The following is a 15340-nucleotide window of genomic DNA, read 5'->3' as shown; positions in this document are numbered from 1 at the left end:
TGTGTATATGTCTTTGTGTGTATGTGTGTGTGCGTGTGTGTGTGTGTGTGTGTGTGTGTTCCCAACATCTAGAACAGTGGCTAACATAGATTAGACACTTAACAAATGCTTAGGAGTGATTAATTGATGAAGTGACAGGTCTGACTATCATTTACCCATTCAGAAACTGTTGGTGTCTACCATGCATAGAAGATGGATTTTTCTGTTTCATATTTACCATGCCACACAATTTCATTGTCATCTTCTTTACTGACCTTATTCACTACTTTTCACTTTTATGAATTTTATATACCAACCATACTGGACTAGGGGTTGTTACCCAAAGATAACAGTTCATCTTCCATTCCTATGTCTTCAGATACATCTTGCTTCCATGCTTGGAATATGATCTTTTCTCTTTTCAGAATATTTGCCTTTAAGGGTAACTCAGGCTTAATTTCTGAGCAGTCATTTCTATTCATCACCACAGTACCTGCTTCTTGATATCCCTTCTTATTTTTTTTTCTACTGATCTTTGAGGTACAATCTCACTAGTACATAGAAAACCATCTTAAAAGTTGGGGAGATCTGGGTTCAAGTTCAGCCTCTGATTGTTCACTAACTTTGTCTACAAAGCGTTTTTAAATTATCTTCTATTGACATTGATCTTCATGAGGTTTAAAAAAAATGCTCAGTAAGGTTTAAATTCTTGCCTTCTCTCACTTGTATATGTTCCCTGCCACTTATTCACTTCACTACTAATTCCTTTCATGCTTCAGGTACATGTTTACCTTACTAACATTATATCAGGCTGATCCTCCTTTTCTTTTTCACTTATCTTTCTTGCCTTCACATTACTATAAAAGTCTGTTAAGTATGTATGCATGCATGCATGTATTTATACGTATATATGTCAGAGATACATGTGTGTACATAGAGATATGTATATATATGCAAGAAGCATTTCTCTTTAAACACTTATAAACATGTACATATCATTTTTGCCATATGTGTATATATATCTTCATAAAAAGTTTCATTAGGAGACATTACTCTGACTGCTACCTCACTCTCATTTTATGAAATAATTCTCTACTCTTTTTTCCCCTCAATTTCAATTTTCATTTTCAGTTACTTAGAGACTTGTATTCTAGAATTTGGAAATTTAGAAAAAAAATTTAAAAACAGAATTTGGAATAATGTCATAAAAAACCTGAAGGTCTTTAAATTATCACTATAGTTTCACAAAGGTTATCCAGTAATACAATTTCTGGGTTGGTATTGGGAAAGAGGAGAATGGTAGCCAGCATGCCTGGGCTCAATCACCAACTCTGATATTAATTATTCATGTAACTTTGGAAAAGTCACTTAGTTTACCCATTTATCAAAAGGAGGACATTGATTTAACTTTAAATCTGATGGGACAGTAGGTAGAGCAGTAGATAGAGCACTGGCTCTGGAGTCAGGGGGACCTGAGTTCAAATCCAGCCTCAGACTTTTAATGATTACCTAGCTGTGTGATCTTGGGCAAGTCACTTGACCCCATTGCCTTGCAAAAACCTAAAAACAAATCTTTAAATCTGGGCAAGTACACATAGCCACATATGCATATATGTGTGCATATATATACACATTTATGTATGCTTGTGTGTATGTGCATTACCTTTCCCCTGTTGCCTTCTATTTATTTGTTTATATCTAAATTTAATTTGCTTATTACTCCTTGACTAATCTGTTTTCATTTCCTTCCAAACAACTTTTTTAGAAATTATTTATCCCCTCTTTTTCATTCTTTTAATCATATTTTGAAAAGAGCAAAACTGTCATGCACTGTTTTCTTCGCCAAAGAAAAATCTATGGGCAATCTAGTTTTACTATTATTTTGCCTTATAAATGGCAATTTAATATCTGATATCATCATAATACCAATAAAAATAGATAAGCATAGTGTCCCAATATCCCAGCTGTTTAGAGCTACATAAAAATTGAGATACCATTGATAATAGTTAATAATAAAATGTCTCATCATTTACATATGTATGTATATTTGTATGTATGTATGTATATCTGGATTTCCTCATTCCTTTTCCCACTATAATCATTCTAGTCTTGACTCTTTATAATAATTGATTCAAATTATTCCAGTTGCCTTATAATACATCTTCCTTCCTGCCAAACTTTTACTTTATGCATGGGTCTAGTGATATCACACCTGTTTCTCAGATCCTAAGATAGATACCCATTGCCTGAGTATTATTCTAAATTATTAAGAAACTCATACTCATTTATTAAAGGTCCTCCATGACATCACAATATATTATATTTCTATTTTTTTCATCACAAAACCTTTCTTCATCTAATATTTATAATAGCATCTATTTAAGTAGTTTTCAAATCATGTTCTTCAAAACAATATCGTGAGATAAATCATATTATTCTATTTTTTATCAATGAGAAAAGTAAACTCTGAGAATTTGTGACTTGCCAAGGATTACAAAATTTATTACTTTCTATAGCTTGCGTATACCCAACTTTTTTGTGTGTATGCACCTTCCCTTGAGTCCTTTCTTTTGTCTGTCATTCCCTCTCTGCCCACCTCATCAGTCCTATATTTCGTTGTTTTTCATCCTTTTCCACCATGAAACTCCCTGATCACTCAAGTTAACCATGGCTTCTATTCTGAGACTTCATCTTTTATTTTGTTTGTATTTTTTAATGCTATTATCTTGCTCCCTTTCTCCAGAATGTACAGGTTCTTCACCCTGTTCTGCTTCTTGGAATCCCTAGTTTTCTTGAGTGCTGCTCAGAAACTAACCTCTCTATAAAGTCTTTTTTAGTGTCATATTCCAGATACTTTATGTTCTACTTCCCAAAATTAAGATGGGTACTTATTAATTTATTTGTTTTATTTATGCAGGCATTTATTGTTTCTCATTCTCATAATCCATAGCACTAAGTTATTTGAAAAAAAAAAGAAAAGGAAAATCTTTATTCCATATGTGTCATTCAGGAAAAGAAATTTCCACATAGACCAGATTCAAAAATATGTCACTTTCTGCATTTTAAATCCATCTATGATGTTTTAACTTAATTTTTCTGGATGTGTGGCTTACGTTTACATTGACCAGAGTTCTAAAATCTTTTAAAATGATTTTTCTATAGTAGAAACGAGTTTGTGTTATTTTACTTTTAAATTGTTCTCCTTGATAGACTCATTTCTCTGTCTTCTCTGAACCTGTCCATTTCATCACTTAACTGTGGAAAAAGAATGGAGAAGACAAATGAGATATAGTGAATGAGTTACAACTGGAATGAACACAGGCAGGCATGGATGTCTATTTTTTGTAAATCATGAGCAATTAGTCTAGGCTGATAGAATATGTAGTATGGTTAAATGAAAGGAAACTGGAAAATCAGAACTGTGAAGGTTTTCCTTAAATGCTTTTACTTGTAGTATTGTTTCTCTAAATGCAGAAATAACTTGGAAATAGAATAGTGTTAATTTCACGAAGTTATATTTTATTAGCATGGGTTGTTTGGGGTCAAGCAAAGACCAAATGCTACAGCCTGAGATTGGGATAAAATGGAAAGACACATTGACTTTGCTATGAGAGTACTGGAGTTCATATCCTGTCTTTGCTGCTAGACTGTTTAGTGTTAGGCAGGACATTACCTTTCTGGAGTTTTCTTCTGTGACAAATTGGGGGTTCAACCAGATGGCCTCTAAGACCCCTTCCATCTATAAGTCTATAATATTATAGGCCTTAATTGAGTTGAGACTTGGGGTTGCTTAGTTACCAGTAAGGACAACAAGCTTTCATAATGTCATTTCCATGGGTCCCAATGGTGAACTAAGTCAATTAACAATGGCAAAACCAATTTCCTTCATTACACACATTATAGAGAGTTTTTAGATGGCTCATTAAGGAATTTTGCTGTTCTGTGATTTCTTTTCTATGCTGTTTTTGTAAATCTTATACTCATTTTCTTCATTGTGGATGTTCATTTCAAAATAATTCATACATATTGGGATTTTCCCATAGTTATTTCTGACAAAGTTTTCCAGACCTATTAGTCTCAAACAAATTGAGATAGTCATCTAATGAAATGACTCACTTTATTTTTCTTTACTAATTGAAGAAATTTGTTCTATAATTGTTTGTAACTATGTAATCTTATAGTTTTGTCATTTTGGTTTTTGGAACACATTCAAGATTATGGTACCAAATTAACTGAATAGATTGAATACTCGAATGAAACTATATGTGGATGCTTTTGTGTTTGGGGATTTTTTGAATTTTGGAAATCAGTTTTATTAGAATTGTCCTCAAGTCATATGTAAACACCAAGGTGAAAGTTGTGCCATATAGTCCTTACAGAATGTACCAAAGTTCATTCATAAAACCTTCAGAATTATTTCGAGTCCTAGAAGGAAGTCCTGAGAATAAAAATGGAGTCAATTCTTGATAATTGTAAATAGAAGGAAGTAAATAGCACTATGAATAATAGGTTATGCAGATTCCTGCTCTCTCTATTTAATGGTTGGCTTTTGTGAGTGGGTTTCTTTAATTTTTGTGTATATTTATGTGGCCGGGGGGAGGCACGATGTGCAGGTTCTGACTAGGTGAATATCTCGAATAACTTAGAAAATGTGATTGCTTTGTGGGCTATAATAGCTTTAATGAGTTTGGACATTTGCTTTCACTATTGCTGATATTTTGGGAATATAGAAATTATCTAGTCTCTTGAGCTGACCATAGGCAATCCAGTATAAGTTCGTTGAAAATTTACCTTATTTGTAATTGTCTTCTTGGCTTCTCATATTCTCATATTTTCCAAAGTCATTGGACCAAGAGCAGGCCAGAGACCTTGAATGTAATCAGGGATGAACCCATTCTCCCCCTTCCCCAGATGGCATAATATGTGCTTTATATCCTAAATTGTACTCCTTGCATGTCCTTGGGAGTTAAAACAGGTGTCAGATAGTCGGTAATTAGGCTTAATATGTAGCTGGGACCCATGTAGATAAACAAATAGATCATCTTAGCTTCATATTCTGGAGATTTCTGGGGGTGGGAGAATATGCCTTTTTCTATCACATTACTCTTCCCTTTCAAGGGAAATTTTGTCCTTTTCCCACATTTACCTGTCTTCCTCCCTCCCGCCCATCTCCTCTTCTCTTTGTCCAACAGTTTTTTTAAAAAAAATTATTTATTTAAGGCAATGGGGTTAAGTGACCTGAGTGACTTGTCCAAGTTCACACAGCTAGGTAATTATTAAGGGTCTGAGGCTGGATTTGAGATCAGGCCCTTCTGACTCCAGGGCCCTGTGCTCTATCCACTGTGCCACCTAGCTACCTTATATATCAATATTGTATTCTTTGATTTCCACATGCTTGTTTATTCTCTCATAATCAACATGGTTTTCGTATAAGCTTCTTGGAGTTGTGGTTGTCTTGATGAAAACAAGGGGAATTACTTTACACAGGATTGCTGTGATGGTGATAAAAATAGAGGGAAAAGAATACTATGATAATTTTGATTAAAATTTGAAGTGGAAGAAAATAATTACACTTGGTTATAAAACATTGTCTTGAATTTTTCATCATAATGAAAAATTAGTAATATCAATTAAAAGATAAAATCCAGGAGGTACAATGGATAGAGTTAGGAATAACTGAGTTCAAATACTGATTCAAACACTTAACTAGCTCTGTGACCCTGGAAAAGTCATTTAACCTCTGTCTATGATTGCAGGTTTGTAAAAGGGTGATAATAGAATTAGATAATATTTGCAAATATCTTTGGAAGTGCTATATAAATGTTTACTCTTTTTATTCTTAGGAATTGGGATTTTCATTTCAGGTACTTTTAGACTGAATTGCAAAGCAATGACCTATTCTTTTACTAGATTTACTTTTTCATCTAACCTATACTTAGCTAGTTTAATTTTATTTACAGCATCAGGAACATTACTGTAAATTATTTATTTTGTTTCTATGTTGAAGTTCAGGAAGTTCTGCTATAATTTGATATATTTAATCCCCAAAAGCACCTGTCAAGAAAAATCATACAATAAAAAACAAACTTAACAGAGAAAATAAGTGTAGGGAGCTCAAACAATGCTCAAATGCCATCAGTAGCACATAAAGAAAAAGAGATAGACATCCAATATAAAATTGTAGCATATTTTTATACCTATTAAGAAATACAACCACAAAGAATAGCAGTGTCTGTGGGCCTGTGGTCCAGGTGATCTATGTGGTTTAGCCAGGCTGCAGCTCAGGGTCATGGTAGAAGGTGATGAGTCAGAGTAAGGATTAGCCTTCTTCTTCTTACAGTGCCTATTTGACCAGAAGATACACAGTAAATATGACACTTTACCTTGCCTCAGACCTTAAGTTTGCTTGTGAAAGTGGTGTTAAAAGGGTTGAAGATTGTGAGTTATTAAGATGTGATTATGTTTTTTGAGTTCTCTATCTTACAGAAGAAATAATTCAGAAGCAAACTCAAAATTCAAGTTATGGCCAAAATGTTCCCTAATATATTTCATTGAAACAAATTTATTTTTTCAAACATATTATAGCAAAACTGACAATATTTACTTTTGTATGTATACTTTTATATAAGGCTTCTTTAATTAACAAATACATATCATATTTATGACACAGAAAGTGTTACAACAGATATTATTGTCAAATAATATTTATTCCTTTTTTTCTTCAGCCTTATTTTATAACCTTTAAAGATAACTGACCATTACCTGACCCATAGAATAATGTGGGGAACCCCCAAATTATATAATATATTGTATTTTTTTATAAATTTTGTTACATATTTATATATATTACAAATATAAAATAACAGAAAAATTCTCCTTCCCTTACTTTTTGTCTTAGTTCTTTTCTGATTAATTATCATAAATGAGATAAGTAGATGACATTTTCTTCACGTGTAAATATTTCAACCTCTGCTAGAATTAATATGATTTCCATGTGTCAAGTTGTTTCTCTCTACTAATTCTGATTCATTCATGTTGCTATATAACTCATTCATTATCCTGTACTGATGTTGTTGCTTTAGGTATTGTGTTACCCATGAAAGCTTATAGAAAAGTCATGAATTATTCTATGTAATTCATTGTCCCATGAATCAATTCTTTCTATAAATGCATGGATAGTAGATTGTCACCTTCTGATCAAAGGAAAATCATATATTTAATCATTTTCTGGGACAGAGTACAAAAAAAATTCTTAATTTGGTATGGTTGAAATAAAGATGCACATCTTCAATTTCAGAACATCTTTTCAGATGTTCTGCCAATATTGGACTAACCATATTCATATTCTGTTTTGACAGAAATAAAACTAAGTGTTTATTTTTCAAAAAGTGATAAGGTTAGGATGGGGAGGTTTCCAAACTTAACAAATTGATACAATAATGCATAGGGTATGTAGATCCAAATGCAGAATCTGGCTGGCAATGTCTTTGCTAAAGTCACATTGCCTGGTAAATTCCTTTGTTACAAAGTTGAAACCCTGAAAGTTACACACAACTTGCTTTTTATTGTTTTTAAAATATTCCTCATACATAGATGCAGAAAAGATGTATTGTGCAACTTGAAAGATCAAATTGTTTTCTGCAATAAATGATGGCATATTTAACATGAGCAGGTTTGTGTGTAATAAGTTAAATGAAGTTGTGATAAAAGAAATTTCTGGTTTATATTCTGGGCCTCAAATATATAACCTTCTTTTCAGTATCTTTTCTTCATTCATATTCTTGACCATTTCAGTATATGGCCAGATTAAATTTAAAATGTAGGGCAGCTAGGTGGCTCATTGCTGAACCTAGAGTCAAATAGACACATCTTCCTGAGTTCAAATCAGGTCTCTGGCATTCTATCCTGGGCAAGTCCCTTGGCCCTCATTGCCATAGCTTCCTCATCTAAAGAATGAACTGGAGATGTAAATGGAAAACTACAACCAGTATCTTTACCAAGAAACCCCTTGTGACCTCCTTGGGTCACAAGGAGTCAGTCAAGACTAAAATGAATGAATAAAATCTGCAATATAACACAAAGATTCTGTTTCTGTAAAGAATAATACTATGCATATTCTTAATCACTCTGATTGTAGTAAATGACCAGTAAGAATTATTGCTAGGTTTGCAAAAGTGCCTTTTTATATGAGCTGGATAAATCATTTGATGCCACATGGTCACTAAGCAATTGCTTAGAAAGTGTTCTTTTGTTCCAGTCAACTAACTCCTTTAATTAAATAGTAACATTTTGTAAGTGCTGTGTATCAATGTCAGAAGGAGCTATTAGTTAGAAGGTACAAAATTCAAGGGGGTATATCTTATTTTTGAAGATAATTTCAGTCACAAATTTTTTAAGGCCAAACATTGTATTATTCTTAGTAGAATCTTATCTTTGGAGTTCTGGTCCTGCAAAGTTAGTTTAAACTGTTCCTTGATGATGGACTTAGTACCACATAATTCATTGCTATGACTATAGTAATATATTTATATAGAAAACAACTGAAGCTGTTATACTTCTACAACACCTCTACATTTTTTGGACAAAAATGTAAAAATGAATAATTTGATTTTGGGGAACTGGAAAGACTATGAAAAGGAGAAGGAACTCTATCCACCAGTAGGAATAGAACAAAATCAAGTTTCATTGAGCTAATTGTTAGAAATTGAGATTGAGTAAATTTTGTTTTATGTAGCTATATATTTTCTTGGTTTTATTTCACTAAGGAGGACCTGGATTTGAGTTTGGATTTCAGTACTTCCTAGATACGTTAAATTTAAGTCAAAAGTCTCCTGAGACGCTCTAATCTTGCTCTTCTGTAGAGGAGTCACACCTGTAAAATGTTAACAAATGTTAAATATAATTAATAAAATATTGTACTACTTTCCAACTTTCAAATTTTTCCTATTTTCTAGACTGAATGGACCCATTTAACGTTATAGTTCTAAAGTAAAATATATTGCCACATGATAGCACAGTGTAAAATCTTTTAACATTATGCCATAGTCTATAGCCAGCATATCAAATAAAACTTCTTGAAAGAACCATACCCAATATTCTGGGTCACAGGGGAGAAAATCTACTTTGAAATTCAAAGTTGATCTCTATGTTTGAAAATTATATGATGTTCCTCACGATCAATGATATCCTTCTTAAGACCCAAGAATGAAGTCATTCAATTATGAATCCTTTAATATTACCTGAGAACATATTCTAGAAATATTGTTTAAAATATCTAGACCCAGGAATGTTGCTTGCATCCATATTTTTTTTTAGGTTTTTGCAAGGCGAATGGGGTTAAGTGGCTTGCCCAAGGCCACACAGCTAGGTAATTATTAAGTCTCTGAGACTGGATTTCAACCCAGGTACTCCTGACTCCAGGGCTGGTGCTCTTTCCACTGCACGACCTAGCCACCCCACTCCATATTTTCAATATAAATTTTAGAAGCAATAAAGTATTTCATTTATTTATAGTTTATAAAGATGTATTAAATCCAAACAATCAACAAGAAGATTAAATAGGTACCCAAATATAAATATATAATATCAGTGGTATTTGAGACAAATGTAGTTCTTGTCTTCAATTATAATTATAATAATAATAACCTTTAAGTCCTATGTACCCTAATGTATCCATTAGATTGTCAGTGTTTTCCATCTATCCCAGCCTTGTTTCAATACAACCTGAATTCCCACAATTGTAGACTTTTAAATTGATAAGTGAAAAACTAGCAAGAGTGAACCAAATGACTAAAAAATGCCTTTTTTTAATAGAAGTCAATTGAACTTTTATCACATGTGACTTGTGTAACATTCAGCCTCAGAATAAAAAAATTACACAAAACAACTTGAGAGATTACTGTTGTAAGATGCTTTTCATAGTTATGTTAATAATTATCATGATCACTCAAAGAAGATGTTATGTCCATTGTATTTTGTATTTTTCAGTCCATATTTGTAGTTTAATGCATGTTTATTTGAAGAAGGTCATTGACAAACTAGATCAAACCTGGTGGGTAAGAGGTGTTATTTTTATTTTTGGAGGAGATAGAATGATGGTCTTTTCTGAGATCTAATTTCTGTATAGGACATCAGTCCTTGAAGCTACAGCTCAAAGGCAAACCCCTTCCAAAAAGTCTTCCTAAATACTTTGGTAAACAATTCTCTTTTCTTTCTCAAACCTTGAAAAGTCCTTATCTTATACCCTTATTAGATCAGATTTCCTATTATAGTTATTTCTGGATATATTTGTTTCTCCTTTACCAATTCCAGACTTCATGAGGGCAGGTGCTTCATTTGACTCGTATTTATATTTCTGCAAATCGTAGCACAGTTCCCTGCATGTGGTAGGTGTTTCATGAGTCTAATTGGATTGAACTGTTAGGAATTTAGGGAGTTATTAAAATCATAGGAATAGATGGAAGCAAAGGAGTTTGAATATAGGTGCGTTGAAAGGAGTATGGAAAAAACACCTATTAAATGCCTGCTATATATCAGGTACCTTGCTAAACACTTAAAATATTAGCTCATTTCATCCTCACAACCCTGTGAAATATTATTATTATTATTATTATTATTATTATTATTATTATTATTAATTATTCTAATCACCATTTTACATTCAGGGAAACTGAATAGAAACAGACTATTTATCTGACATGGCTGTTTATATCACAGAGCTATTAATTGACACAGCCATTAAGAGTAAAAGGGAAGGTTTGACCTCAGATCTTCCTGACTGTAAACCAACTTTCATATGTGCTGGACTACCTAATTACCCTCTGGATTCATAGCTTGCATTTTTCTTTCTATTAAAGTGCTGGGATTTATTTTTTAAATCTTTTTTTTTCCTGAGGCCTAATTGAGAAATTTCATGTGTACATGTTTTTAATTTGATCATTTTTAGGTTTGTTTGGGGTTTGTTTAGCAAGGAGATGGGGTTATGTGGCTTGCCCAAGACCACACAGCTAGGTAATTATTGTCTGCGGCTGGATTTGAATTCAGGTACTCCTGACTCCAGGGCCAGTGCTCTTTGCACTCTGCCACCCAGCTGCCCCTCATGTGTACATTTTAAAATGAATGATAAGATTTGATGGTAGATGAGAAAGGAAAAAGAATTTAATGGATAAATAATATAGCTCTTAGAAGGGGGGGGGAGAATTTCATTATCACTTATACCTTAAATATAATTTTGATTTTGTCTTTGTCTTGTTTTTTTTGGTCTTGAGTATTTTATCTGTGCTTTTTCACTTGTGTGATTTATTTCTATTTTCTTATTTGAAATGAAATTTGAAGCAATGATAATATTGAAATGAAAGTAATCGGATTATGCTATAGGTTGATTTTTTCTTTATTTTAAGCTCCTAGCAGTTTGAAATTTTAAAGCAAATTATACAGTTCAAGATTTTGATTAGGAATTTTTTGTATGGTTGATTTTAGAATAACTTTCAATCAGTAATTGAAAGTTAATTGGGCAGCATCAGAAAAGTTTTATCTGATAGCTTGGGATTATATGCTTCAATTGATACCTAGTGTCCTACTGGAATTTTGGTTACACCATACCTCTGGGTTTCCTAGAGTATTACGTTATGAAGAATATTAATAATGCTGCAGAACAATTACTTGTTCATTTGCTATGATTAAAATGCATGCATAGTTTATTGAAATGAATAGAGATTTTATAAATAAGACTTCTTTTGCTCCAGGGCCTAAAACAAAATATGTATGCTAATATAGGAATACTCTTTACCTCTATCATAATAAATTCAATATGCATTTGTATACTAGTCTCATTAATGCTGAATTTAACTTGTTATAATCATGTTGTTAATCAAAATATATGCTTCTTAGTGGCACCCAAAATTGTCATAGTTTGGACATTGAACTGCTTCTCTGACTTTGGTTTTCACTTAATATTTGACTAACCATTTAATATGTACATTCAAACACTGACTTCTTCAAAGCAACTGGCTGTAGAAAGAAGGCATTCCACATAGGATCTCCATAAACTCATAAGTGTATTTTTAGAAGTAATCATCATAATAATGATGGAGATTAACCTCATTGAGCCTTAGTTGCTTCATTTGTCAAGTGAAGGAAATAAATATTATGCCCCTCACAAAATAAGGACAAATTTGTTGTTTGATGTAAGTAGCTTCAAGACCCCTTCCAGCTAAAGATGATCTTATTATTCTATGATTATCTTTTTTTTAACTTGAAAAAATTCAGTTTTGGGGGCAGCTAGGTGGCACAGTGGATAGAGCACCAGCCCTGGAGTCAGCAGAACCTGATTTCAAATCAGGCCCTCAAAACACTTAATCATTACCTAGCTGTGTGGCTTTGGGCAAGCCACTTAACCCGATTGCCTTGTAAAAACTAAAAAACAAAAACAAAAACAAAATTCAGTTTTGTAGTTTTATTACATGTTTTAGGCTCTTAGGTTTTTGTGTTTTGTGTTTGGAGTGACAAAGAATAGAGTTTGATGGATGAAATTTAATTCCTTTTTATGATCCTTTACTAGTATTTACTCAAGGTTCTTGGTAACTGTATAGTTTAAGTCAATACAACTTTGTTAAACAGACCTTTATTCATTGTTCATAATTATGACCAATACCTTCAGGTTGTTACTAAGCTGAATTAGTAACTTTTTTTTATAGCTGATAGAGATCTAGTGTACTATGAATTAAGAACTGTTTCACAGTTAACTTAGTTTTGTCAATATATTAATCATCTGGTAAGGAAATAAATTTTGGGGCAGCTAGGTGGCGCAGTGGATAAAGTACTGGTCCTGGAGTCAGGAGTACCTGAGTTCAAATCCAGCCTCAGACACTTAATAATTACCTAGCTGTGTGGCCTTGGGCAAGCATTTAACCCCATTGCCTTGCAAATAAAATGCATATGGCTTGTTGAAATATATATATATATTAGTATACAAAGTAATTTTCCTATAGTTTTCCTTCCATTTTAATTTTCCCTGGCCAGTTTCCTTTGAGATTTGCAGAGCAAAAACATACTGATTATGCTTTTATTTATTCCCATCACCTCATCACTTTCCTGGAAAGGCCTAAAGCATTAAAAAGTATTGTACATGATAACATATAGTAAATGGAATGAATACATTTCTTTCTTTACGTAATTTTACTGACTACATTAATAGTATAGCTATAATTCTATTTCTCCATTACATTCAATCTGATTTGAACAAACATACCCGTGCTACATTAAGAAGTAGAACAAATTCATATTTGTGTTAGTGGAAGATTTCATAAGACTGCTCAAGAACAGGGCATACAGTGTGAGGATCCAGTTTACAACTTCAGAAAAAAAAGTTTATCTAGGTGCAATGTATAATGTTCTGTTTTGGTAGTGTGGATGAAGGGAACAGTTGCAATTCTCTTTTTTGACAATGGGTCTTAAATAAAAAGAAATTGTATCCAGAGCTTCCGTAAAGTCCAATTTCTCCACAGAATGCTAATTATTTTTTCATAGCATCAATTGGCCAGTTTTTAAAGTTTTACAGCAGATTATTACCTTTTATTTTATAAAGGAATTGGCATACTAGTACACTATTTCATTATGTTCCCATTTTCAAGTAATGAGCATTACAATCATAACTAATGATAAGAGATGTCCTTTTCAAAAACCCTTTCTATTTTTATTTTTTAATCAAAACTTGTGAATGTTCACCTCCTTTAAAGAATGTATTTGATCAATAAAATGTATTTTATTATTGCCAAACCACTCTATAGATCATCATCCATTTGTTTATTTTTCTGCTTGATTATGTTTCACTTGTACAAGTAATATAGAAGCTTTTCTGTATTTTATAATTATGTTATTTGGTTTTCTTCTAATTATTTTCTTATTCATTTCTCTTAGAACCCCCTCGCCCTATAGCTCCTCCCCAGCTGCTTGGTGTTGGACCTACATATTTGTTGATTCAGTTAAATGCCAATTCCATTATTGGTGATGGACCCATTATTTTGAAAGAAGTGGAGTATCGCATGACATCAGGATCCTGGACAGAAACTCATGCTGTCAATGCACCAACCTATAAACTATGGCACCTAGACCCAGATACTGAATATGAGATTCGTGTTTTACTCACAAGACCTGGAGAAGGTGGAACAGGAATGCCCGGACCGCCACTTATCACCAGAACTAAATGTGCTGGTAAGAATGAATAGCTGTTATTCTTTATTCTAATGGTGAAACATCCCTTTAACAAATGATATGTTTTAATTATTTTTCTTCCATTTCTGCTTCTTATTTTAGCATTATCTAATGAGATACAATAGATGAAAACAAAAACATTTTGATAGTTTTTTACTTGAAGTAATGTGTGTGCTTAGAAACAAAAAATTTAAGGAGCTTAGTTATATTCATTTTTCAAAGGTTTCTTTGTCTGAAAAAGTGTTTGTTTATGAGTTCTTTTATAAGATATAAATCCCTTAGTTCATATAACATCATTTCAGCTATTAGATTTATCTCTCTTAACCTAGACAATCCACTAGCAACTTATTTTTGTTTTGTTATGACACTTCTATTTTTTATTTTAGTGATTATCTATTTATGACCTTTTCTATATTGTGCATTGTTGAATCAGTGTGTATTAGTCATCTGGTGAATCTAGCTTCCCCTACATATCTTATGTTAAGACTTTTTGACAGGTGCAAGTATATAAGCCATCAAGAACAAAGATCTTGTGTTCAACCATCTCCTGAGTCTTTACATTGCCGGGAGATTTCTTGCCTAATAACATGATGATGATTTACTGCAAAATGCACATTTGGCATTGTAGAATGAAAGACCTATATTGGAGACAAAGCTCTGTGCCTAATCCTCATTAGAAAACTGTTGCTAGCCATTCTTGATTGCCCTGATAGGCTCCTACAGTCTAAAGACTATTTGCTCTCCATATAATTGTAATTCCAAAATCACTGAAGAACCTTTATACTACAATGACCTTGAAAGTAGACAGTGGAGAAATACAAAAGGAAAACTTTATGAGAGAATAGCTAATGAAAGAATTGGAGGCAGAAAAAGTAGAAGGGAATTTTGAAAGAGAGAAAGGGATGTCTAATATAATAGAATGTTAAAAGATGGAAGATACTTAATCACTTGACATCTTTTGGATATAGAGAAAAAATTCACAGATTTAATTATCTCAGCAAACAAATTATTTATTTAATGTAATTTTGAAACCGTTGGCTATGACAATTAAAATAGGTATTTTTATTCTGAGATTGTCAAAGCAGAATTACTGTGGCTTCCATTATCAGTTCAAAATATTGCTTAATTGCACATTTTTGTTGCAAGTCTT

General features: G+C 32.6%; 1 protein-coding gene across 3 annotated transcripts in view; it reads left to right on the top strand.

Moving 5' to 3' along the window:
* The window catches only part of PTPRK (protein tyrosine phosphatase receptor type K), a 721956-nt gene that overhangs the window by 440340 nt on the left and 266276 nt on the right, over positions 1 to 15340 (top strand). For all 3 annotated transcript variants that reach the window (XM_074187554.1, XM_074187553.1, XM_074187555.1), the window contains one exon: positions 13897 to 14190. In XM_074187554.1, coding sequence (XP_074043655.1) covers positions 13897 to 14190 — 294 coding nt within the window. The remainder of the gene's footprint in view (positions 1 to 13896; positions 14191 to 15340) is intronic.

The sequence above is a fragment of the Macrotis lagotis genome, chromosome 5 (assembly GCF_037893015.1).
Source record: "Macrotis lagotis isolate mMagLag1 chromosome 5, bilby.v1.9.chrom.fasta, whole genome shotgun sequence".
NCBI lineage: Eukaryota > Metazoa > Chordata > Mammalia > Peramelemorphia > Peramelidae > Macrotis > Macrotis lagotis.
The sequence above is the reverse complement of the archived record's forward strand: the minus strand, read 5'-3'. Positions and strand labels throughout refer to the sequence as shown.